This window comes from Manihot esculenta, chromosome 16, assembly GCF_001659605.2.
Source record: "Manihot esculenta cultivar AM560-2 chromosome 16, M.esculenta_v8, whole genome shotgun sequence".
NCBI classification, from domain to species: Eukaryota; Viridiplantae; Streptophyta; class Magnoliopsida; order Malpighiales; family Euphorbiaceae; genus Manihot; species Manihot esculenta.
The window spans coordinates 3,097,989-3,124,221 of record NC_035176.2 but is presented as its reverse complement, the minus strand read 5'-3'; the positions used below and the strand labels follow the sequence as shown (position 1 = coordinate 3,124,221).

General features: G+C 33.0%; 3 protein-coding genes across 7 annotated transcripts; 1 reads left to right on the top strand and 2 right to left on the bottom strand.

The window, feature by feature from the left end:
- Positions 1-528: 528 nt before the first annotated feature.
- LOC110604048 lies at positions 529-1,236 on the top strand. Its single transcript, XM_021742103.2, has one exon. The coding sequence runs from the start codon at positions 702-704 to the stop codon at positions 1,146-1,148; it is 447 nt and encodes a 148-aa protein (XP_021597795.1). The 5' UTR covers positions 529-701; the 3' UTR covers positions 1,149-1,236.
- A 3,017-nt stretch (positions 1,237-4,253) lies between these two features.
- Positions 4,254-18,546, bottom strand: LOC110604047 (coniferyl alcohol acyltransferase). Of its 3 annotated transcripts, none has more exons than XM_021742100.2 (3): positions 18,331-18,546; positions 17,320-18,050; positions 4,254-5,419 (listed from the first exon to the last, which is right to left on the bottom strand). In XM_021742100.2, exons 2-3 carry the CDS (start codon positions 17,743-17,745, stop codon positions 4,460-4,462), a joined length of 1,386 nt encoding a protein of 461 aa, XP_021597792.1. In that variant the 5' UTR covers positions 17,746-18,050; positions 18,331-18,546; the 3' UTR covers positions 4,254-4,459. The 3 variants fall into 3 exon arrangements, with proteins under 3 accessions (XP_021597792.1, XP_021597794.1, XP_021597793.1); XM_021742102.2 differs by lacking the exon at positions 18,331-18,546 and adding an exon at positions 6,030-6,264 and having other exon boundaries at positions 17,320-17,447; XM_021742101.2 differs by lacking the exon at positions 18,331-18,546 and adding an exon at positions 6,030-6,690 and having other exon boundaries at positions 17,320-17,422.
- A 2,213-nt stretch (positions 18,547-20,759) lies between these two features.
- LOC110603475 (linoleate 13S-lipoxygenase 3-1, chloroplastic) lies at positions 20,760-24,956 on the bottom strand. Of its 3 annotated transcripts, XM_021741213.2 has the most exons (9): positions 24,272-24,942; positions 23,916-24,181; positions 23,590-23,827; positions 23,176-23,511; positions 22,899-22,984; positions 22,606-22,713; positions 22,187-22,488; positions 21,845-22,111; positions 20,766-21,594 (listed from the first exon to the last, which is right to left on the bottom strand). In XM_021741213.2, the coding sequence occupies exons 1-9, from the start codon at positions 24,630-24,632 to the stop codon at positions 20,847-20,849; spliced, it is 2,712 nt and encodes a 903-aa protein (XP_021596905.1). In that variant the 5' UTR covers positions 24,633-24,942; the 3' UTR covers positions 20,766-20,846. The 3 variants fall into 3 exon arrangements, with proteins under 3 accessions (XP_043807600.1, XP_043807601.1, XP_021596905.1); XM_043951665.1 differs by having other exon boundaries at positions 20,760-21,594; positions 22,187-22,713; positions 23,590-23,830; positions 24,272-24,956; XM_043951666.1 differs by having other exon boundaries at positions 20,765-21,594; positions 22,187-22,713; positions 24,272-24,947.
- Between the last annotated feature and the right edge of the window lie 1,277 nt (positions 24,957-26,233).

Below are 26,233 nucleotides of genomic sequence, written 5' to 3'. Positions count from 1 at the left end.
TTTTATATATAAAATTAGTTTATATTTAAAAATTAATAAAATATTATATTTAACATTTTATCTCAACTTTTATATTTTAATTTTTTAAAAATTTATTAAAATTACACTAAATATAAACATTCAAATAAATTCATTCAAAATTTAAAAATTTAAATTAAAATATAAAATAATATAAATATTAAACTTTTTAATCATTTATTTATTAATTTATATAAGAATAATAATATATGTAACATGTAAATTAAATTGTTAACTTTCTATATAAATTATTAAATTTAAAATTAATTAAAAATATAAAAAATATAACAATTAATCAATTAAATTAAAATTAAAAAAAGTGAATTAAAATGTAAATATGTATAAACGTGGCGCTTTCTGATCAAGTGGCCTAACAATTAAAGATATTTGCAATGTTTTAGATAAATGAAAAATGGCCTGTTCCTTTGCACAGTCGTTTTTTTGTCGGCACGGTTAGCACGTGACATGTGGCAAATCACTTTCAAATAATCCAATCCAATGGACGACAGTATGATGCTAACTCCTTAGGTCACCCAAAAAAGATCTTCTTCTTCAACAACATGAATCTCATAGCCCCTTCTCACATGCGACTCATTTTCCTCACCATCTCCGCCATGGAATCCTTCTCCTTCTCAAATGGCTCGCCGTTTTACTGATTCCGCTTCAAATTAGACCAAACCCAGATGTCATCTCCTTCTTCATCCTCCGCCTTCTCCGTCATCTGCATCCTCCACTCCCTCATCGCCATCACCAGCGGCACCCTCATGATGTTCCACATGAAAGAAATCTACACTTTCACCCACGGCCTCGATATAGCTCTCAAACTCATGGGTTCCACACCACATGACCAGCTCCTGATTCGGACCTCCGATTCGTTTTCCGGGTTGCTCCTCTTCTCTATCGGGCTTCTCATTTTCATGGTTTCTTTTGTAAAGGATGTAGAGTTTCAGACTTTCTTCGCCAAAGGATGCACGGTTCTTCATGTTTTCATGGCTCTATGGAGGGTTTATTTTGAGAGGAGAGTTGATGTGTTGGCTTGGGATTGGTTGAGACAGACAGTTGGCGATATCTTATTGGCTTTCTCCTGGGTTTTCTTTCTTGTTTATTCTTGGAGAGAGAAGTATGACTGATTTTTATTTTCATTTTCTTTTATTTTTCTTTTTGTAATTAGTGTAATTTTGAGTAGATATTGAGCTTTAGTTGTTTAAAATCTAGAAATCTTGTCGTAAATGAATAATATAAAATATATTATTAATACTTGTGATTCAATTTAGCAATAGAAATAAATAGAATATTTTGATTGGATTCAATTTTAAAAAATAATATTTATAATATAATTGAATTAAATTAAAAAATAAATTGAATAATGGTGTGACTTAATTTAATTTAATTAAAATAAGAGTGTGATTTAATTCAATTTTAATTTTAATTGAGATATTTAATTTAATTTGACTATTGTAGTTTTAATTTGAGAGATTCAATTTGATAACTTCCAGATCTTTATAAGGTTGGGTTCAAAAGAAGGCCACAGGTCTAAAGTCTATCAGATCATACGCTCGAGAGGCGGCTCGACTTCATGAGTCTGGGCCGACAACTCGGGATTATCCGGATCACATATGAGCACAAGCCCCATAAGGGAGTAGGCCCAATCACTCACCAGCCCTACCCGCATGCGCTCTGGAGAGCATTAAATGGCCGTTACGCATGGAGCAGGTGCCTGACACGCCCGTACGTACAGGCCTGAGTGACAAGGACAGGAAACATTATATATTGGGGGGTCTTCTCTTGCAAGGGAATCTTCTTCTTCTCTGCCTGGACTCCATTTTTATTTTCTCTGCAACTCTTGCCTAGATATACTACTCTTATTCATGAAACCTGACTTGAACGTCGGAGGGTCTCCACTGAGGCATCCCGGTGGACCCTTGACCATTTTTTCTTATTTTGCAGGTCTCTTCCTCAGATAGAACATGGAAAGACTCATTTGACAGATTCGTCTGGAAGCCCAAGAAGGAATCATATCCACATAAGAGGGGCCTGGGAGGACCAAATCTAACAAATATGGAACCGAGGGAGATTTAAAGTTATCACAATTTAATTAATTATAAATATATAATTTAATTTTACTAGAATTCATTACACGTTATTCAATTAAACTGGTTTATTTTCATTCAATTGACTCAATTGAATTATTTTAATCAAAAGATTCATATTAATTTTAATTCAATTGAATTATCTAATAATGCATCTTTCGGTAAACTAATTGAGCCTAATTTTAATTAAAATAAGAGTGTGACTTAATTCAATTTGACTATTTATATTTTAAATCTATAGAATAAATTGAATAATGATGTATTTTTATAGTTAATACCAATTAAAATATATTATTTCCTCTCTACGTAAAATTATTATTATAAGTGTAATTTATATGATATATCATAAGTTTGAAAATTTATTATAATTCTTTTTATAATATAAAACTGGCCGGTTTTGAAATAGGAGAAAAATCCATGACTGAATCACTGTGGAATAAGTCATTTTGAAGGATAGGAATTAATTATATTCTCGACCACTGCTTTCAATTTTGCTGTAGAACTTTTAGAATCTTCAAATGCTTCATCTCTCGATGTTAGCTTGAGCATCAGCTATTTACAAAAAACATGCTTTAGATTTGATTAAATTTACAAAATAGTCTCTCACTAAATTTTATGTAATAATTTAATTTAATATTTAAAAATAATATAATTAATTAGTACTTATTAAATTAGAGATTATACTGTCGTTAATATAAAAAGAAATATTTGAATTACCCTTTAATAAAAAAAAACTATTAGATAAAATCTGTTCTGAAACCTCTCATCTTTCTCGTCTTGATCCTCCATCGTTGTTCATCGTGAGTTTGAACAAACCATGAGATTTCGCCTGCTTATCGTTGTTCATTGCATAATTCATAGAATTTTATCGAGATTGAGTCTCCGCCTTTATTCCATGGTTTGCTTGACGGAATCCCATCAAGATTGAGTCTCTATCGTTGGTGGAGGCGATGGTGGTCCTGGCGGTGCAGCAGGTGGTTTAAGAACTCTGAAGCGTTTTGACATCTCTCCATCTTAGACAGCTATCACTGTCTTCAAATCTCCAAGCAAAAAAAATAAAAACCATTTTTTTTTATTATTATTTCTCTTTACTTTTTCCAAGTTAGAAAATATACAAAGTTTGTTCTTAATGATAGAGAAAAAAAAATGGACTGATTAATGGTACAGTAGATATGTTTAAATTTTAGGAGTAATGACACCATTTAGGGGGTTTCCTTTTATAAATGCACAGTGGAAAGAGCTTTGAAAGACAAGTTTTGAGAGACCAACATAATCTCATCACGATTGAGCAGACCTTCTATTGACAGTTGTTACTAGATCCTGATAAAACTGCTACACTTGAGAGCATCTCTATATTTTTTAGGTCAGAAATTCCTCGAAACCTAACTAACTTGTTAAATAATCCATGTTCTGCATGTGTATTCTTAAAACATATGAACATAGGAGACATCATTGAATCATGTATGGTTTTCGAGACTTCTCAGCAATAGATTTGGAGCTACACATAAAATAATCTCATCTGGGTTGTCTCAAAATTGCAACTTGAATTAACATCCAATCTGGTAAGTTCTGGCAGACAAAATTCATAACCTCGTCAGTGATAGGAGGGAGAAGGGAGAGAGAGAGACCACAGAAGGAGTCCATTGGAGGCCAGAGCATGGATTAAGTTCCCTAAGGCAGAGCCTCTTGTTCGTGTGTGCTCCTTGCTCTGCACGCACCCTGCTTTTCCTCTCATTTCTTATGTTCTATATCCTTGATATTTTGTGCTCTTTGAGCAAATTTTTCTGTGGGCTTGGAGGGTATTTTTATCCATAAAAATTACATAATTGCCGGTCAATGGTAACTAACGTTAAGATATTTTATTTTTTTACACGGAAGGACCAATTTGTTAGTTTGTAGGTTAGATCAAATCTCAAATATGTTATTGTAAATTATTATTTTTTTTTTTTAAAACTATCCGTGAGTTATATTTAACGGGTTTTGAAGTTAAGAAAACATATAAAGATTTAGTCTAATAGTAAATGTATTAGAGTTAATTTGAATAATTTCATGTTAACCTCGCTATTCCAATTTCCATCCCCTTATCCCTTTTGAAAAATCTTAAAAAAAAAAAAATACAAACGACAATTATTACATTATCATTAATTTTAAGACAATCTAGAAAATATCTGAATATATTTATGTTTTAACATTTCTCCCCCTTCCCCCTCCCCATATATTCAACATTGAGGAGAAAATGGGAATGAAATATAAAAATCATTTTCCTTCCAATATTTTCTTTCTTCCTTATTTTCTTCTTGTCACATTAAATAGTTATAATATACTGAGATAATTAATTATATTATAACAATTTAATCTGTTGAAAGAAGCTTAAGATAATCCCAAGTGAGTGGCTTAAAAAAATCGGTAGCCTCAGTCTCTATCAGCTCCATTTGCTCTTTCAACAGATGCATATACACAATCCAGTCACCGTTTCTGACCGGACTTGGCATCGGCATCACGTATCCGGCTTTGCCACCCCAAGGAAAATGATACGACCCAAATGCAGGTGATCCCCACCCAAAATCAATCCCTGAAACCGGAAACCTTTGCCCTGATGACACCACAAAAGCTGGTCCATCATCACTACCACTACTGTACATCTTAGCCAGGACTGGCTCTGGCCTGTGAACCTCAACAAAATCAATCAGCCCCAAGAAATGGTCCTTTGCCGCGGCACTTTTCACAAAATCATGAACCTCATCAGCTATCCAACTCAAAGGGTTTTCGATTAGCTCATCAACTCTCTTGCTTCCATAGGGAATGGACAGAACATTTCCAAAGTAGGCAGCCATTGTTGCTTTATCAGTTAACCTTGTTCTTCCATCCACCACAATTCCCATTTTTGAAATCTTTACCATTCCCGTGGAGTCATTCTTTTTGGCAGATTTGGCAATCAATTGCCACAGGAATGCACTGAAAGATACAAGTTTGGTCTTCTTGCAGCCATTGGAGCTTGCAAGTGATTGTAGTTTATCAAGCTGATCAGCTTTAATGTAGTATATGCGACTTATAAGATGATGGAAATCGAGCTGAGGCTCTTTAAGGTTCAGCTTGGAGATGGGTACGTACATGTTGGCGAGTGAAGGATCAAAGCAAGCAGGACGTCTAGGGTTTAACACAGATCGTTTAAAAGATGGCAGCAGAAAAAATTCTCCGGATTGAGCCATCTTTGCCCATGACACCAGAAACATATTGGCCGAGTAGAAGTCTGCTACGCGATGATCAAATGTGCAAGCCACCACTACACTGCCGCATTTGAGTTTCATTGCCTGCGAATCGTTTGTAAGTATATATTAATTCTATGAGCGAACAGTAATCCATTCAAATAAAAAAAAATTAATTATTTATTTATAAAAGATTAAAGATCAAATTAAATCACACATTTAAAATCGTAGATTATATTATTATTATAGTTAGAATAGCCTAACATTTACTGAATGGATTGGTAAATCATATTTCAAAATTCTCTAATGATTAGAGTTGAATTTCCTTTCTCTCTTTTCTAAATATTTATGCAAAAAATGGCTAAAGTGTTGATTTCTATAAATATATAAATATCTTAAGAAAACTTAGGAAAGAGGAAAAATGAAAAGTTTGTAATAACATTATTTTGACCAAAAAAAAAAAAGGAAAAAGTTTACCTTCGGTGATAGATAAACCTAAACGAGGTTCCTCAAGAATACAGACTTAATATTTAAAGGGGTGTCATACTATATATTTAACCATCAAAATAAATCAATAAATTTTTATTAAAAATCTATGGTAATCCTATAATATGATAAATATAATATTAAATTAATTTTTAATTAATAGCTCCATTAATAATGCAAAATAAATATGATACAATGAGAATATGCTAGAATTTAACACGTGACTAACCTGGACAGCGAGCACACCGTCCTTCTTCTTGGGCAGGAGTTTGCCTTCAACGCTCTGGTCAGGGTTATACAAGTTCAGGTTTTTAAGGTCAATATCTGCAAAACCCTCAAAAAGGTCTACTCCCCGGTTGTTGCATAGAATCTCAGGCTCTCCTACAAAGTTAGCTACAACCTCACCGGCGAAAGCGTAGTAGCACCTCAAAACTTGAGCCATGGCTCTCTTGAGAACACTGACCCTGGACCCAAAATTCATATGGTTATCACCTTTGTAACAAAAGAAAACACTCACATCAACTGGGGGGAGAAGCAAGTCTAGGTTGGAAAGTGGCAGTCGATGTTCTTGCAATGGTGGCTCTGCCGCCACCACTTCCTTGTTGGTCACGGTGACTCTGAACTTGCCATCTCCTCCTTCGGAAGTCATGTCTTATCTCTCTCGCTCACTGATCTTTATTACTCAATGGAGATGAAACCAAGTTCAAGATCTTAACAAGAGGGAAATGCTCTTGAGGAATTGGTTTGCAGAGTTTGCCTTGGAGCAAGTGGTGACCAATTATAAAGGAGATGTTTGGTAAGATAATTGAAATTCATCAATTGAGTTAGCCAACCGAACATGTATATCTCACCGAATATGTGCATCTCAATCCCAATATAACTCTTTTTGTCTGAAAAATATTTGCCATTTTTATTAATTTTTATTTTTTATATAAAAATATCACTTTAATACTAATACTTGGAAAAAAAATCATCTAAAAGATATTTTATAAAATATCACTTCAATACTAATATGTGGAAAAAAAATCATCTAAAAGATATTTTAAATAAATTATTTATGCTATATAACAACCGCCCAAAGCGAATCATGAGCTGTTACCACAAAATAAAATCACGTGGTAAGAATCTGATAAACTGATACTCGATTCCACTCGAGGAAAGAAAGACTTAAATATCATTACACTCAGTTCTTCATCAAGACTCGCCCTCCCCTGAAGAGATCGAGTTTCGACATAAAGTTATCATTAATAGAAACAAGTCAGCATTCCACTATTATGCCTATAATCACAGGATCACTAACTGGTTAGCTGGCGAAATTCCTAATCAAATAGCTGGCCATATCATTGTCGAATTATCAAGAAATGTTATATTTAACTCAAATTTTACAGTATAAAAGCAGCTGATCACAAAGACAAGAGTACACAATTCTCTTACACAACTACTCTCAAGTTCTACAGTCACCTTATTTTTCAATTTACTGACTTGAGCGTTGGAGTAGCTGCCGTAGGCACCCACCACTTCACGTTCTCTTTCTTGTAGGTTTAGCCAATCACAGCTCTGTTTTTCGACCGCATAATTTGGCTCTGTTGCTGGGAATATCTATTGAATTCTTTCTGTTTATTTGGATTAAAACCGGTCTCTTATTCCTTTTCTTTGAGAGAGATTTATCATTTGGTTCCGTTGCTAAGAATATCCATTGAATCATTTCTATTCATTTGGATTAAAACTGGTCTCTTATTCATTTTCTCTGAGAAAGAAATCTCTCTCCTCTCTCTCAAAACGGCCAAGATCATACATGTCATTGCAGGAGGACCTGACGATAGCAAAGAGTAAAATAAACATGCAGTAGAAGACGTCCTATCAATTGAACAGGAGCCGTGAGTCAAACGGAAAGTAAGGTTTAGACCTGCAGACAAAGCGATAGATTCCTTTCAAAATGATCCGTTGATCGTAAAGATACTTCTAAACAGGTATGAAGTAAGACAAGTATTAGTGGATACAGATAGTTCTGTTAATATTCCATCTTAAATATTTTTAACAAGTTAGCATTAGATAAAAATAGTCTTGTCAAGGTTTTCTATTCTTTAGTAGGAGTAGGAGATAAGACCATGATAGTACTGGGTACCATCAACCTCCCTCTAGTGCTAGGTGATGAGAAGCATAGGCGGGAGTTGTATGCGGAGTTTACGGTGGTAGATATCCCACTTGAGTATAATGTGATACTTGGCCACCCAGTTCTAAACTGCAACGATATAGTTATTAACATGGGTGATATGTGTCTTAAATTATCAGCTCCAGAGGGGTTAGTGGTAGTTCGAGGCAATTCTAAGATGGTCAAAGAATGTTACAAACACCCCACAAAAGCCTTGGAAATGCAACAATACCCATCGACTTGCTAGAAAAATCAAAATCTCACATGAAGCTAAAGCCAGCAAACCTGGTAGAAGAGATCCAGATAAGTAAGGATCAAAAGGTACAGTTCGGTACTGCGTTAACGAGTGAAATAAAGAACCATTTAATAGAGTTGCTAAAATACCAAGTAACCACTTTCGCTTGGTCTCCAAAAGATGTTACAGGGATGGACCAAGCTCTCATCACTCATAAGCTATCTATTGACAAAGCAATCAAACCGGTCAAACAAAAAAAAAGAAGATTCACACTAGAGAGGCAGTAGGTGATCAAAGCAGAGGTTAACAAACTTTTAAGTGCATGATTAATAAAGGAGACTAATGGGAAATAGAGAATGTGCATGGATTTTACTGACTTGAATAAAGCGTGTCCAAAAGATCATTATCCGTTACCATCCATCGAAAAGTTAGTAGATTCGACCTTAGATCACGTAATGGTTTCCTTTCTTGATGCCATTTCAGGTTACAACCAAATTATGATGAATATCGAGAATGTAGAGAAGACCACATTCATTACAAATGAAGGAGTTTTTTTGCTACAAAGTGATTCCGTTTGGACTAAAAAATGCAGGGGCAACTTACTAAATGCTGGTATCAGACATTTTTAAAGACATGGTGGGGTCAACAGTCAAAGTGTACATGGATGACATGGTGGGGTCAACAGTCAAAGTGTACATAGATGACATGGTGGTAAAGAGCCGATCTTTGAAAGACTATTTAGATGATATCTAGAAAGTCTTTGACGTACTGGACAAGGCAGATATGAAACTAAACCTTGAAAAGTGCACATTCGGGATAAAAGTTGAAAAGTTTTTGGATTATATAGTTTCAGAAAGAGGCATAAAGGCAAATCCTGAAAAGATCAGTGCTATCCAAATATGGAAGCACCTAAAATCATTTATAAAGTACATAAGTTGAATGGGCGAGTCACAGCCCTGAACCGATTTATATCTTGCTCGGTCAGAATGTGTCTCTCGTTTTTTAAACTCTTAAAAGGCAAAAGTAAGTTTGTATGGGGGAAAAAAATGTGCGAAACCTTTTAAAAGTTTGAAAACATTTTTATCATCTCCTTATTGCTAAGCTTGCCTATCGAGGGCGAGGTTTTATTTCTATACTTGTCTGTGACACATGAAACAGTTTGCTCGATACTCGTTCGTGAGAACAATAGGGAACAAAGGTCACTCTATTATGCTAGCCAAGTCTTAAAGGGGGAAGAGCTTAACTATCCTCCTCTCGAAAAGTTGGCATTTGTAGTCATGATGTTAGCCACAAAGCTACGTCTATACTTTGAGTCACACACCATAGAAGTCAGGACATATTATCCTCTATGAAAAGTTCTACATAGACTAGAGCTGTCAGGGCGACTATCCACCTGGGTAGTAATATCGTCAACCTTTGATATCTGGTATGTCTCGAGAAAGGCCATGAAAGCCTAGACAGTAGCTGATTTTATCGCAGAAATAACTCTACCGTTAGAGTCTTCAGAATCTCCTAAATCAACCCTAGAGGAGTGGAAGGTCTGGGCAGATGGAGCTTTAGAGCCGGGGGTTCTGGAATTAAGATATTTTTACAGAGTAAAATCAGTATAAAGCTTCCGTATGCGACAAAACTTGCCTTCAACGCAACTAACAATGTAGCCGAATACTTTATTTTATAATAATAGTCCTAAGAATCATCAAGAAATTAGATATATAGAAATCTATTATTTTTAGTGACTCATTTTTTGTTGTTAATCAGTGCTAAAAACAATTTAAAGTCTGAGAATTGAACTGTGTCAAATACGAAAAATAGGTTCGGTCCTTAATGAAGAGGATTAAAGACAGGTAGGGCAGCTGCGAGCTTCACCAGGTGGCTAGAGGTGACAACGAAGAGACGGATTTTTGAACCAAAATGGTGGGCAAGTGAATAGCACCTGACTATCCCGTTTCAGTTCGAGAAATTGCACACTCTAGCAATTGACGAGGAATCATGGATGACGCTTGTATACAAGTTTTGGACACAAGATGATATACTAGCTGATAAGTTATCGATCAAATAGGTAATAAGAAAATTATCTAAATATGCACTAATTGTTAACTGGTTGCACAGTAGGTCCTCAACTCGGCCATGACTGCATTGTATTACGGAGGAGGAAGGCTAGAAAATGCTAAAGGACATTCATGAAGGTGATTATGGGAGCCATGAAGGAGCTCACACGATCATCCGGAAAGCATTCAGACAAGGGTACTATTGACCAATGACAATGCAAGATGCAAAGCAGCTTGTCTAGAAGTATTGAAGATGTCAAGTATATGCGAACATTCTACGGACCCTAAGAGAGATGCAAGCAGCAATTGGAAGCCCTTGGCCTTTCTTTTAGTGGGGGATAGATATCCTTAGCTCGTTCCCAAAGGTAACCGGGTTGAGAAAGTTCGTAATCGTGGAAGTGGATCATTTCAGCATGTGGGCTAAGACTGAGACAATGTAGTCCATCACCACCCAATAAGCGATCTCCTTCATCAGCAAAAATATTTTCACTTGGTTTGGAATCCCAAAGGTAGTAATCACCGACAGCGGAACTCAGTTTGTAAGCTCCAGACTTAAAGATTTCTGTAGGAAATGGGAGATTGACTTAATGTTCAGCTCGACCTATCACCCAAAGACCAATAGAATGGTCGAGGTTACAAATAGAACTATCCTATAAGGGCTCAAGAAGAGGCTCGACAAAGCCAAGGGCAACTGGCCTGAGGAATTGCTCCATATAATATGGGCATACAAAATAACTCCGAGAACAGTCACAAGAGAAACACTCTTTTCTCTTATATACGGGGCTGAGGCAGTTATCCCTGTAGAAATCCAACTAAGCATCTTCAGGATACAACACCCTGAGATTTTAGGAAATCCTAAAGAAATGCAGTTCAATTTGAATTAAGTTGAATTTCTGCCAGAGAAGGCTACAATCAGAATAGTGGTTTATAGAAATAAAATGTCTAGAATATTTAACACTAAAGTCCAGCCGGGTTGTTTTAATGTAGGGGACCTAGTCCTTAAGAACAGATGTAAAGTAATTCGGGTCTGGTAAGTTGGGCGAAAATTGAAAATGACCATTTAGGGTTTCGAAGGTCATTCGCTCAAGGTCCTATAAGCTAGCCAAGTTAGAAAGCCAAGTCATTTTTAACTCCTGAAATATTTATAATTTGAGAAAATTTTATCAAAAGAGTTAATGAGGTGTTTTTTTATATGTTGTGCTTTTTAGTGACAAGAAACGATGAAATTGCCTTCTTAAAAAAAGATTAAAGAGCACTAATTGAAGGCCACAAAGTGGGTTTTGCTAGACCAGAAGACTGGATGTTAGCTCCATTGAAAAAGGCATTCATGCCAAGCCATAAGGCGGGTTCTGCAATATCACAATCCGGGAGTTAGTCCCATTAAAAAAGGCATTCATGTCAGGCCACAAAGTGAATTCTGCCAGGCTAGAAGACTAGGTGTTAGTCCTACTAAAAAAGGGCATTCATGCTAGGTCATAAGACGGGTTCCACCAGGCCATAATCCGGGTGTTAGTTCCACTAAAAAAGGCATTCATTTTATGCCACAAGGTGGGTTTCACCAGGCCACAATCTGGTCCCACTAAAAAAGGCATTCATGTCAGGCCATAAGACGGGTTCCACCAGGCTAGAAGACTAGGCATTGGTTCCACTAAAAAAGACATGTATGCCAAGCCCCAAGGAGGGTTTTGCCAGGCCACAAGGTTGAGTATTGGTCCCACTAAAAGAGGTATCCATTCCAAGCCACCAGGCGGGTTCCACCAGGCCAGAATACCGAGTATTAGTCCCATTAAAAAAAGTATTTATGCAAGGCCCCAAGGTAGGTTTCGTCAAGCCAAAATCTGGGTGTTAGTCTCGCAAAACAAAGCATCTTATGCTAGGTAATCAGATGAGCAATTGATAGGCTAACCTATGGGTGTCAATTCCCAATAGACAAAGGTGTCAGCCAAAGATTAAAGTTGTTAGGGCGATTCTTATGATCAAGCCTCATAACACATGACTGGATGTAAGTCCCATGTTGTAAAATTTCTCTAAGACATTTCATATTCGGAAGGCGGTATCCACCAGGCCACATGTCTAGGTATTAATCCTGTTTTGCAAAAATTCTCTAAATTATTTTGGAACCACAAACCGGGTGTTAAGCCCTGCTAAGTGAACCTGCCTTGGTACCTTTTTAGGACAAAAAATAGTGATCATCAGGTTCTTGGGTTGGTTAGGCAGTAACTCGTTAGCCAATTGTTAAAAGGTTACTTAAGTCGTTAGTGACGATAATTGGACAAGGGTACGGGACAAATACGGAACATACAAATACCTAGTGAGAATAATTACGAGATATGTAAAATATATATTTTCATTACAAAAGATCACATGGGAAGAGAGAGGTCTTCAATTTCCCCTCCTAAGTCTCTATTACATAAGTGTTTCCTACATTTATTACATTATTAGCAGAGACCGGTCAGTGGGGTGTTCCTCAACTTGTCCCTCTCCCTCCTTCATGACCTCATCCTCCGGGAAGGTGTCATCTATCTAGGTAAAGTCTTATGCAGGGAACCGTTTCTCCAACTGCCTCCCTAGCCTGGTCCTCAAAATCAATCTTGTACAATCAAATCTCCTCCCCAAGAGTCTCAGCACTATAACTAGGTTGATTGCAGTCCTCAACCAATACACAAAACTGAACATTATGCTTCATGGTCACTTTCGCACTTTCATGAAGACCCGCCTTCTGCCGCTCTTCGTAGACCATGCTGGTATCTTCCACATGAATCTGGTTATCTACAGAAGGGGGAATGAGACTGTCGAAGAAAGAGTCGGAGGTAAAATTTCTACCAGTAGAAGAAGAAGAAGAAAAGAAAGTACCCCTATTCATTTCTATAAAAGGGAAAGCAAATAAGAAATACCCTGAAACAAAGGAGTAAAAATGGAGAAAAGGAGCGGCCAAGACTTTCACAGAAATCGCTTGTAAGAAAAAGTAGAGAAGAAGAGTTTTTATACAATGGCATAACTAGCAAAGCTTTGAATATGACTTGAGAAATAAGGCAATCATCATTTATGGGCAAAAGCAGGCAAAATGATGGAAGCAGGAAAGACCAATCTAATCATGCCACGTGTCCCAGATCAAGAAAATAAACTGTCATCTTCAAATATGAAGAATCGAAGACCAGCAAGGGACCTCTGATACTATACAAGAATCACCCAAAGTGAGCCATGAGCTATCATCAAAAAATAAAATTACGTGGCAAGAATCTGATAAGCTGGTACCCGGTCCCACTTAAGGAAAGAAAGATCCATATAACATTACACCTAATTCTTCACCAAAGCTCGCCCTCCCCTGAAGAGATTCAGTCTCAAGATAAAGTTGTAGTTAATTGGCACAAGCCAGCATACCCCATTATGCCTGTCACGGGATCACCAACCGGTTAGCTGGCGAAATCTCTTATCAAATAGCTAGCTACATCATGGTCGAATTATCATAAAATACTATATTTAACTTCCTCTTATAGTATAAAAGCGGATGATTACAAAAACAAAGGTACGCAACTCTTTTACACAATTACTCTCAAGTTCTACATTCATTCTATTATCTAGTTTACTTACTTAAGCGTCAGAGTAACTGCCATAGGCATCCACCACCTCACGTTCTCTTTATTGCAGATTTAGCTAATTACAGTATAGCTCTGTTTTCCGGCCATATCAATTATTATAAATTTTTCTAAAAATTAAGGCTAATTAATTTTATTAATTTAAATAAATAAATTTTAAATGACATATATTATGAAACGGAGATAGCAGCAAGAAAGCACTTGAAATAAGATAATAGATATAATTTAAAGCAAATTCTTTTTAGGCTTAATTAAAAATAAAATAAGCTAAACGTTTTTGCATTTTAGGATTGTAATCCAGAAGTTTAAATTTTGGTATTATTAATTAAATTTATAAAAGTTTTTAAATTTTATCGAACTTTCATCTGTCTAAATCTTAAATTTGTTGTTCAACTTGTTTACAACTACTTAATCTAACTTTACTAAATTCATCAACTCTTATATAATTTTATTTTCATAATTAATGAGTATTAAATAGTAATAAAGTTTATGAGTTTTAATGAAGAGATAGTTCGTGTTTAAAATCCCCTAATTTCACTAAATGATTAATAATTTTGATGCATTATATATGTTAAAATAATGAAAAAAAATTACTTAAAACTCGATTATTTACGAACTTAAAGGATAAACATGTAAAACACATGTAATTTTTATATGAAGAACCACACGTTTATATTTTGAGTTTATAATGAATTAAATTTAAGTAAGAATTTTACTTGTTAAAATAAGTTTAGAAATAATTAGTGATAATAATACGTTTAGATCAACTAAAAAATAAATAAATGGAAGAATATGTTAAAAAATTTTGGATAAAATTATAATAATATTTCATAATTCTAAAAATTTAGGACAAAACTTTTATAAAATTTGAAAATTTTTGAATTTTATATCGATTTGAAATAGGGGTATTGTGTTCCTTATAAGGGTTTTATATGCTCTTTCTCTTGAATTAATTTTTTGAGTGAGTGAAGCTTGACTCAATATTTATAGTTCACATCGGTTTGAGATAGGAGTATTGTGATTTAAGTTAGTTTATGATGAACTTCATTTTCAACTAATAATAGACGTAATATTTATAGTAAGAGAGGCTCTGTTATTAATTTATTGAAAATATTCCGATAGCATTTTATTAGGGAGGGTGAGATATTATTCAAGAAAATATTTAAAAAAAAAAAGGAAATATGAAAGTTTGAAACTTTTAATTTTTTTTAATATTTTTTCAAAAAAACAAAAGTGATAGGAATACTTTTAACTTTCTTGTATTGAAATGAAGTTTTATCCTTAAATAATTTTATGGGCTCATTCTTAGAAGTGAGCATCGATCGATTCAAATTGAAATAATCGATCGAATCGATCAAATTAAAATTTTAATTTAGTTTATTAAGAAATTCAATTCGATTTTTAATTTTTAAAAAATTGATTTAATCAATTCGATTCAAAAATAAAAAATCGATTTAACCGAACCAAATTGATAGTTAATTATATATAAATAATTAGCCTTTGTCTCGGTAGTTATGTCTCACATGTAATCTCTAAGTGATTTTGGCTTCGTTACTTGGCAATATATATAGATTTTTTCTTTTCAAGTTTTAATCTCTAATAAAAATGGCTTTCTTTATTTTTTAAAAAAGTCATTTTTCATATTTTAATATTTTTATTAATACTTTTATATATAAATTAATTAATAAATTTTATTTTTTAAATTAAAATTAAATAAAAAAATAAATTATTATTTAAAAAAATATTTTTCAAATACAAATTATTTTTTATAAATAAACGAAGTAAAATACAAGTTAAGTTTTGAATTTTTTTTTTCTCTTTAGACCTTCAACCTTTAAATATTATAGTTTAATTTTACCATTAAAATGTTCAAATTCAATTATTTTTTAAGTAATTTGAATTTTTTTAATAAATATAATTTATTAAATAATTATTTATTAATCCTAAAACTCAATCATTAACTAAATTTATTGAGTGATAAATACATATTTTTATTATAAATTAATTTAATTTAAATTAAATTATATGTTAGTAAATTCGTCTTAATTGAAGGGATTATAATTTAAAGAATATTATCTTTTATTCTTATATTTTATTTAAGTAATTTCCATCAAAATATATTAAATTACTTTATTATTGAGTGAATCACATATTAATTATATAAAATACTTTTAGATATTAATTATATCTGCATCTTTTAATTAAAAACTATATAATATCAAACTATACAAAAAATAATAAAATATTTCTTATTCAGAATTTTATATATAATATATTTTGATTTAATATTATTATTATTTTTGTTATTGGTTTTATATTAATTAAAACTTAAAATTATTTACTTAAGATAAAAAAAATATTGTTATTAACTAATTGTATATATGATATCTATATTTGAACTAAAAATGAAACTAATATTATAATTAAAATAAAATCAAACTGAAAATTAAAATCATAATAAAATTATTTAAAATCAAATTAAAATCAAAATTTAATTTTTAAAAATCAAATAATGGAAGGTTTGATTCCAATTTCTTAGAAATAAATTATTTACTCATTCAATTAAAAAATTAGAGAGTTGCATTGAATATTTTAACTATTTAATTTTTATGATTTTAAATATATATATAACTTAGTTCTTAAAATTTTAAATCATATTATTTAATCTCTTTTTATCAAGTATGATAAATTGATTAATGGTGTTTTTTACAGAAAAATTAAATAATTTAATTTCATAAAATAAAAAATATTTTAATTGAATAATTTTAAAATGTAGTTAAATTAATAAATTTTTTAAAAGTTTAGAGATGAGATAGTAATTCCCCTTTGTAAAAATTCTAATGGGTGAGGATATCCAAAGCTTACTAATAAGTTTAATAATAATAATTAGATTAAATATTTATATTTAGTAAATTTTAATATAATATTTTTCATTTAATTTTAAAAATTATAAAGTTTGAATTTGAGTTTTATAAAAAATTAAATAAATATATAGAAATAAAACCCTCGGTACTATTCTTTAAATTCATCGCTAATCTGTCTGATGTTCGTCGCAAATTGCTAAAATATATTCCGTCACTCATCCGCTGCAGATTTCATCGGTGGATTAAACAGTTTGCGACGGAAGTTATATCCCTCGCAAAATCCGCCGATAAAACTTTTTGCGTCAAAATGGTTCTGTAGCTAATTCTTTTCAGAAACTCTACTTTTCAACAGTGATAGAACATAGAGTTCGTTTGTATTATACTTAGCGTTAAAAGAATTTTTTTTTCAAAAAAATAATTAACGTATTTATTAAAAATACAATTTGGAAAACTATTCTTTTGCTATTTTTTTTCTTATAATTAAAATATATTAAATATAATTTTAAACTAATTAATATTTTTAATTAATATATTAACAAAGTGTTAATATCAATGATATCAAATAATAATACCAAAATAAAAATGACATTATGATAATATGTGAGAATTAAAATCGTGACTAACCTGGACAGCAAGTACACCATCCTTCTTCTTGGGCACGAGTTTACCTTCAATGCTGTGGTCAGGATTATACAAGTTGAGATCTTTAAGATCAATATCTGCAAAACCCTCAAAGAAGTCCACGCCCCGATTGTTGCATAGGATCTCAGGCTCTCCTGCAAAGTTCGCCACAACCTCACCGGCGAAGGCGTAGTAGAAGACCAAAACTTGAACCAGGGCATTCTTGAGAACACTGACCATGGACCCAAAACTCATATGGTTATTATTACCTTTGTAACAAAAGAAAACACTCACTTCAGTTGGAGGGAGAAGCAAGTCTAGATTGGAAAGTGGCAATCGATGTTTTTGCGGTGGTAGCTCTGCCGCCGCCACAACTTCCTTCTTGGTAATGGTGACAGCGAACGTGCTATCTTCTCCTTCGAAATCCATGTTTTATCTTGCTCTCTAATCTAAAGAATGAAGGTGAAACGAGGTTCAAGATCCTAACAAGAGGGAGATGCTAGCTAGCTCTTGAGAAGAAGAGCAATTTGGGAATTGGGTGGCAGACTTTGTCTCGAGAAGATGGAGCAAGTGGCGCAGATAATAAGAGAAATGTGCATATTTAAGGCAGAAGGGAGAGGAGATTGCTGCTAAAGAAGGAAACTAAAAAGGAGGCACTTGAAAACGAGAGGCAAAGGAGCCGAAGGGATGTGGACATCGGTGACGAGATGCTGATATTTTCCTCACTCACGGTGCTGATATAGTACACCAAATTAATGGTAGTAAGATATATAATTAAAAAAATAAAAATTACTCATTAAATTAATACTATCACTAAAAATTATATTTATATGAAAGTTAAATTTAATTTAAATTTAAATTATTTAAATACTATTGGCTGAGGTAATAAATCCGGAGTACCTAATAATTAAAAAAAAATTAAATTTAACTTATTTGATCATTAAATAAAATTAAGGGAGTTTTATTTGACTATGAGATTCCAAATTCCAAAAGTAAAAATTGATGTAAACTCACCTGGTGAAAGAAATATCAGCAGTCCTTGCGTAACTCTGCTTATCCTCCTATTATCGTTCCTCTCTTTCCTTTCTCTCCCTTCTCCCATCTCTTCCGACGTCCCTTTTCATCGGAAAACACCAGCTTATCTTCTTTCCTCCTCTTCTTCCTTCACTTTCTCTTCTTCTTCTTCGCCGCTTTCCTTCTTCCAAATTCTTTTGTCATGTACTCTGTATTCTTTTTTTTTTTTTTTTTATAATTATTATTTTGGTTGGAGAAGAGATAGCCACGTGCTTTTTGTGCAGTAGCTGTCCAAGTTCAAAATAAAATTACCTTTTGATCCTCTAAAGTTTTTAAACTTTCATTTTGATCCTGGAATAATTCAAACTTTTATTTTATACCCTAAACTTTTTAAATTTTTTTACGAAACCATTAGATTTTTGGGTAGAGATTGCTGCTATCCCTTTCTTGTTCTCACTCTTTTGTCTTCTTCTCCTTCTCTCTTTCTTTTCTTTATCTTATTGTCTCTTCCCATTCTTCCATTTTAACTTTCTGTTTTTTCTTTTTAAATTTTTTTTTTTTTGTGGCTGAAGATAAAAGCAACGTGGGAGGGTAGTCGCTATGCCGTCTTTTCAAGAAAATTACGTTTTAATCCTCTAAACTTTTCAAGCCTTTATTTTAGTCCTTCAACACTTCAATCTTTTATTTTTTTTTGCCCAAAACTCTAAAAATTTCACTTTTAAATCTAAATTCAATTTATATTTCATCATCAAATTTAATAATTTTTATTTTTATCTCTAATAATAACTATAACTATTATTTAAAAAAAATAGAGTGCAATAACAGCTTAAAAAAATACTAAATAAATATTATATTATGATAATATGTGACAATTTAACACCTACTAATCTAGACAACAAGTTGAGGTCTTCAAGATCAATTATCTACAAAACTCTATCGATGATTGTGGGATAAATGGTTTAGCACTCTTCTCATTTAAGTGAGATTGAAGATTCAATTCTCATAAATAAAGTAAATACTCGCTGATAAATTTGAGATTTGGAGTCATAAGATCGTGACACTTGAAACGAATGGTTAGATTTAGAGAAAAAATCAATGAACTAAAATTGGTTCAAAGAGTAGTAAATGAGGGTAGTAAATGAGAGAAATGAAGTCGGGTATTATGTTTAGAGAGGTCAAGATTTCTTAGGACTGCAAAGTGAAGGTTTCAATGGAGTGAAAAGATGAATTCTATTTGAGTTTAGTAGGGGTATATATATATTCATGGTCGTACAAGCAGTCTACATGTCCTATTTGAAAGGGATAAGAGTGCTTTTGACAGGCTTTTCGGTCTGTTCATTAATAGTTGATAGTTAGCTAATAAATACTGAGCCAATTAACTCACGGTTTGCTTGTCAGACATGTTATGTTAGCATTTTCACCGCACGTACATTTAAGACCTCGTAATAGTTCCAACCAGGAGAAATATGACTTTTGATTGTGGATTTTGATGAGTTAGGAGTGTTGAAGCCTGATTTGATTCTTTATAGGTAGTGCTTAATGCAACTCGTCTGAGTTGAAAGGATCCGTTGACTTCTGACGAGGATTAGGAACATGTATCATAATCTCAATAGAGCTCATTATTTATATCTTATCATTAATTGAGAATATTTTATTTTTTAATGGATCAACTCGATATGAACAAAATAATAGATATGACTATAAAAGGATTTATCATAACAAGAGGGAGATGCTCTTTAAGGGGAAGCACAAATCGGGAATAGAGTAGCAGAGTTTGCCTCAAGAGAGGATGGAGCAAGTAATATATTAGAATATTGGAATTAGTAGTAAAAATTAGGTGACTAAATTATAAATTTTACTAAATCATAAGAACATATAGTTGCTTTAAATTCAAAATATAATAAATGATATTTTGATAATTTGGTCTAAAATTATTGTAAACTTAATTGAGTTTACAACAATAAAGGGGATTAATTTTTAGGTTTATTCGTATGTAAGGATGCATTTGAATGATTTTTTTTAAAGAATTTTTCTATTTAGGTGAATTTTAAATATTAGAAACTAAACTATAGGTTTATTAAATGACATGTAATAAATTACAATTTATTCTTTTACAGTGGTTAAAATATTTATTATAAATTTTTATAAAAAAGATGAATGTTAGTAGAGATAATAAAAATAATTAATGCGTATGTTGTAAATTATATGGAATTTACCTTTCCATTATAACATTAGTTTTTAGTTTATGGGAAGAAAAAAGTGACTTTCCAAAAATCAACAAAACAAATCTCATCATCTATTTCCTTTACAATTTTAGTTTTTACCTAACTAAATCAAATTAAAGAAAAACTTATTAAAATAGACAAAGTGAACTTTTTTATAATAAATTTAAATGAAATTCATTTTTATATATTTTGGATCAGACCGATCCACATATAGAAAAATTATTTTTTATAATCATTGGATATACGAAGACCATCCTAATCAATGGCTAACTCTATATTGAGTTGCATTATTCACATTGATATACTGTTGGTTACCCCTCTGCCCGTAACCCCAGGACCTGAGCTTGGTAAGAGCAGTTCATAAGCTGCAACACCAGGCCCACAACGGCTGCTAAGTTTCGGATCAGCGTTTCTTCTTTCAATCTCTTTTTCAATCTTCTTTATCTCCATTGAGAATTTGTAGAAAGCTTCAATGATCTCAGGGTCACCTCCCCATGTTGAAAGATCTTTCCTATAACCAATATATTCCTCATCCATTGAATGCGTGGACAGTATATCAAGCACAGACATGAAATATGTCGTTTCAGACAGACTTGGCAATGAAGACAAGAAATGTCCTTGTGGGTCTGCAAGAAAGTCACCATTGCCTTTACTGGGCATCAGCTTTCTCATGTATGGTGGCCTATGTGGGATGAATCCTCCATAATGATATTGCCCATAATTTAGTGCTGCGTGCTCTGCTGTTACAATCCATATAATGGTAGTAAGGAAGGAGGCGAGGTCCTCTGGAGTTGAGAGTTTTGGCCACCAATCGGCATGAGAAACATCTGCATGGCCTACGTTGATGAACTCATTATAGCAGGCTTGAAGCTCCGTGTCATATTGGACTAAACTTGCCTCTGGATAATAGTAGTTCACATATGTTCTAACCAATGTCTCAACAGCTGACCATATAAGAAGTCCATCGTTGGCATATGGGTAATCTTCGATAAGTAATCTCAAGCCATGTTTCTGGGTTGGGTCAGGCTCTGCCATTCCTCTACAAGGAAATGCAACCAAAGATAATTAATTAACATTCAGTAAAATCGAGTTTTAGTTTGATTTCGGTACGATATAATTTTAAAATAATTATAATTTAATATTCGGTGAAAAACTAGAATCATAAAATAAATTCAATTTAATACGATTATTAATATTTTATATAATTTTTCAGTTTGGAACTCCAAACAACCTTACACAATCCTAATAAAGAGACAAAATGCTATTAGATTTGTAGTTTTTAATTATACCTTCTAATAAGGTCAGCAGGAAGGCCCTCCAAGTCGAATCGCCACCAATCTCTATATACAGATTGAGTAATCTCCAGGCAGTATTTTCCTGGAGAGAAGTAAGACTCTATGATACCTTTTGCATTAATCAGAACTTTACGAGCCTGTGCATTTATAGCCAATGTATCTCTCATGTGAGGCTTGAGAAGCTTATAAACTGGGTGCATCACGCTTAATTGCCTGTGTGCAGCTATAATAAATGGCTCCATGCATGCATGAACTCGCAACCTGCAGCTTAATCACCATAAATTAATTGATAATTATAACATTTCTGTTTAACTATGAGAATTGGGTTTTGCATACCAGTGATGAATCAGTTGATGGGCACCAGCATCGTTGGAGCAAACATGGACTTTGGCTAGTTGCCAGAGCCAGTAACTGGTGTCATCAACAGGCGGGGTGACAACTTGCTTTGACGGTGAATTCATATCCATCGGTGGGAGGCTGAGTTCAATAGCAATAGGTTTCAGTGTTCCCAATGGATTCAGGAAGAATATTGTACGTGTTGCATGAGCTTTACGTTCACCAAGAGCATTTATTCGATTCAAAAATGGAAGGTAGATGTCATGATAGTCCAGAATGAACAACTTTTTCTCTTCTAGTGCCTGAAAATGGCGAGGATTTACAAGCAAAAGAGGAGATTGAAAGAGAGGAAAGAACACACAATAGCTGAAAGCAAGCAAAAGCAGGAGAAACGAGTGATCAGTGACGCAAACTCTTACCTGCTGTACGGTCATTCCATTGAGATAACCGACGATGTGCTCTTCTCTGAGCGAAGATTCTTGTGGACCATAGATGGAGGGATTCAGTTTACTTACAGGAGGAAAAACCTATGAAAAAAACTCATTATTCTGTCATTTAGCTGACACAATCGGTATCTATTAAAGAGAAATGATAACCTTTATGCAAACACAAGAGACTTAGAACTCGCCGATTTGGTGTAAAATAAATCCAACGGAATAAATTAAAAATTAAAATTAAGTTTTTGGTTATTTGAAAAATTAAATGTGCTAACCTTGAGCCTCTCAATGCTTAAAGGGTTTAAACCTCTAAGCGTCAAACGACCAAACTCCTCATCTCGCAAGCAACAAGATGCTGCCCCTGAAACGACCAAATTTTATGTGTTTTAACCATAAAAAATATAAAAAATATTTTTTTAAAAAAATTTTCCGTCAAAATAAATGAAAGTTTAGTATATTTCAGAATTATAAAAATAATTTACTCTAATTTGATATATAATAGTTATGAGTGTCAGCTAAATTATTAAAAAAGAAAAGATATTAGTTGCTTACGAGAAATGCCTTTTGGAGGGTCAAATTTGGAGATTTCAGTTATGGAGAGAGGGATCTTGCTGAGAATAGATGGCAATGGAAGCCTTCTCCAATTTTCTATTGGTGTCTGTACTCCCAAGAGACTCCTTTCTTTATACAGAGAATTTACTTCTGAAAAATCCTTGATAGAATCACTCTTCATCATCGTCGACACATTACTTAGTTTATGAATCACATTTTTCACCAATCCTTTCAACTTTCCTTCGTCTACTGCTTTAGTTTTCGATTCGTCAAGGGCTTCGTCTCGCGGAACGTATATGGGCAATTCTTCATTTACTGGAGATTCTGTGTTGTCATCTGCAAAGAATTAAATTAAATCGTAAAAACACGTAAAGATTTAAATAAATTCTAAATTATCTATCTAGACTAACTAACCTGAGTTATTCGGGCGACGTCCAGTACGACACCGTCTTGGGTATGGGCAATTCTCACCTCCTAAAGTTGGTCTAGAATATTCAACTCCTTTGTCAGGATTCCCTAAGTCATTGTATACATCATAATCATATATTCTATCTGATAATTTCCTTACTCCTTTTCCATCCCCTCTTAATTGCTCAAGTTCCATGTCTCTCAAATCTTTTAGCCCTAATGGTGTTTGACAAGGTAAATAAACCTGCTAAATCCGACAAAACAACATTCCATATAAGTACTACGATTAATTAACTTAGACTAGTTTGTTGTAAGAAATTAAGAATTTTTACCTTGTTGGAGAAAAAGATTCTTTTCTCAGGATGAATCTTGTCTGGTTGAACCCAGGAATCACAAGCAAACTGTACAACTCCTTCAATGGTGACACTTTCCAAGAACAGCTCCTTCTGATATTTATTAATCACTGTGATAGCTCCTGGTACTCCGAAGTTTGAATCAACCTGAAATTCTAATTTGTAAAAAACTTGTTTGCCTTCAGTTTTATTGATTTTCGGCAATTCCAACGTAGCTTCGTTGCTTAAGTTTGCTTTCATTGTCCCTTCACAAGACAAAACAAAACCCACAAAATAAATAGAAAATACAAGAAGATTGCTATGAAGCAAGAAGAAAATAGACAAAAGTTTATTACTTGGATCTATGTGGGTGCTAACGAGCTGGAAGACAAGACCCTTGAGGCTAGAGTCAGTGTTATCTAAGAAACGAAGCATTTTCTCCCAATAATCAATTTCAGGATTCCTCAGAGTCATCTCTGCTAGGATCTTGAGCTTCACAGACTTCTCTGCTACTGTTTCTACAACGGGATTGTAAAAAATAAGTGAAGCCACAGTTGTAGTTCTCAGTTTTCTCATCATTTTCTGACTTCTCTTCTTTTTACCCAAGAAGAGAAAATCAGCAAAATGGCTAATATGACCAGAAGTTGATAAAGTGGGGAAAGAAAAATATTTATCCATCTCCATGAATGAACTCACTGCTCTCATAGTTCTTGCCATTATTTCTACCGGTTACGAAGTCTATGTTGTATGATCAGAACCGGAGATTGCTGATTGGTTATTTATAGAGAAGATAATAATTTGTTCTTGTGGATAATTACATGTTAATTTCAGTGCCTGTCCAAAGCTTATGAATTTATTAATTTATGTAAGAAGATTTCTTTAGTGTTGTTTCCTGCACGTGATAAACATCCATGAAAAAAAAAGATTTTTTAAATTACAATTATGTGAGTCGTCGCGATCACATTCGTACAATACGACAAAGAGTGACAATTGCCGGCTGATTTGACAGCAAACTGGACCAGCTCGAACCGATCCTAGATTGAATTATGAAGAACATTTTTTTTTACCATGAATTATAAAGAACTGGGTAGGAATCTTTTGTATCCCCAAATCGAAATCGATGGTTCAAACCGACAATTTTCAGTCTAAGTCGGTCCAAAAATGGGGAAAAAAAAAAGACTAATTGCAGCTAGCTACTTATATATTAGTTTTTCTCGTTTTTCATAGTTGTCAATTAGTTTTTATATGAATAATTGCTACAATAGTGATATATAAAAAATTATAACAACAACGAAAATTATAAGCATTATTAAAATAAAAAATCTAGCATATATATTTATTATTGTCATTAACTGATTTTTAATAGTAATTATAATTTTATTATAAAATATCTATAATTATAATTTTATAGCAGTAATAATAATTATATATTATTGTGATAAATTTATATTAAAAAAATTTATAAAGAAGTTTCAATTATAATTAGTCTTCACTAATGGAATATAACTTATTGATATGTGAAAGGTGACCTAAATCTCTTGGCACAAATTGTAAAGAATACATATACATTTGCTCCATACCAGCATTGTTTCTGCAATGCTATTTTAACACAGTCTAGTAAAAACATTCATTTACAAGGAATTTGGCAAACTCATATGGTAAGAAAAAGAATTTCAGACAGCATTGTTTCTGAAATTCATAAAACATTCATTATTCATTTATAAGGAATTTGGCAAACTCATCTAGTAAGAAAAGGAATTTCAGATAGCATTGTTTCTGAAATTCATAAAACATTCTATTAGCATTCATTTATAAGGAATTTGGCTAACCCATCTAGTAAGAAAAGGAATTTCAGATAGCATTGTTTCTGAAATTTATAAAACATTTTATTAGCATGTGTTCCTGTATTAATATTGACAGCTATCTTCAATTATGTTATTGATTAAGTCAATTGTTCTACTTCTTATTTTCTGATTTATTCCTTGATACATGACTATTTAGACTCCGTCAAGAGTTTCAACTAATATCGTTTGGCTAAGACGAAATAAGAGAAAAGATATGATAAAAGACTAAAAGTCTTACTGAAATTTCTCAAAGATTGAAAAGTGAGTTTCTAATAGCAAAGTGAGGCTATTTATAATAAAAATAAAACCCTAATATGCAAAATTATGAAAATATCCAAAATATTCAAAAAAAATAATTAAAATGCAAAAGTTAGCCCCGGTCCAAGTCTGTTGTAAAATCCGATCTGATACAGGACTATTTAGACTCCGTCAGGAGTTTCAACCAATATAGTTTGGCTAAGACGAAATAAGAGA

Coding starts and splice junctions, on each gene's coding strand:
- LOC110604048 (XM_021742103.2), top strand. CDS start 702: ATGTCATCTCCTTCTTCATCCTCCGCCTTCTCCGTCATCTGCATCCTC.
- LOC110604047 (XM_021742100.2), bottom strand. CDS start 17,745: ATGGATTTCGAAGGAGAAGATAGCACGTTCGCTGTCACCATTACCAAG. Junction 5,420..17,319: donor ATGGTGTACTTGCTGTCCAG/GTTAGTCACGAT, acceptor AACGATTCGCAG/GCAATGAAACTCAAATGCGG.
- LOC110603475 (XM_043951665.1), bottom strand. CDS start 24,632: ATGGCAAGAACTATGAGAGCAGTGAGTTCATTCATGGAGATGGATAAA. Junction 23,512..23,589: donor ACGTCGCCCGAATAACTCAG/GTTAGTTAGTCT, acceptor AATTCTTTGCAG/ATGACAACACAGAATCTCCA. Junction 22,714..22,898: donor TAAGCATTGAGAGGCTCAAG/GTTAGCACATTT, acceptor TTTTTTTCATAG/GTTTTTCCTCCTGTAAGTAA.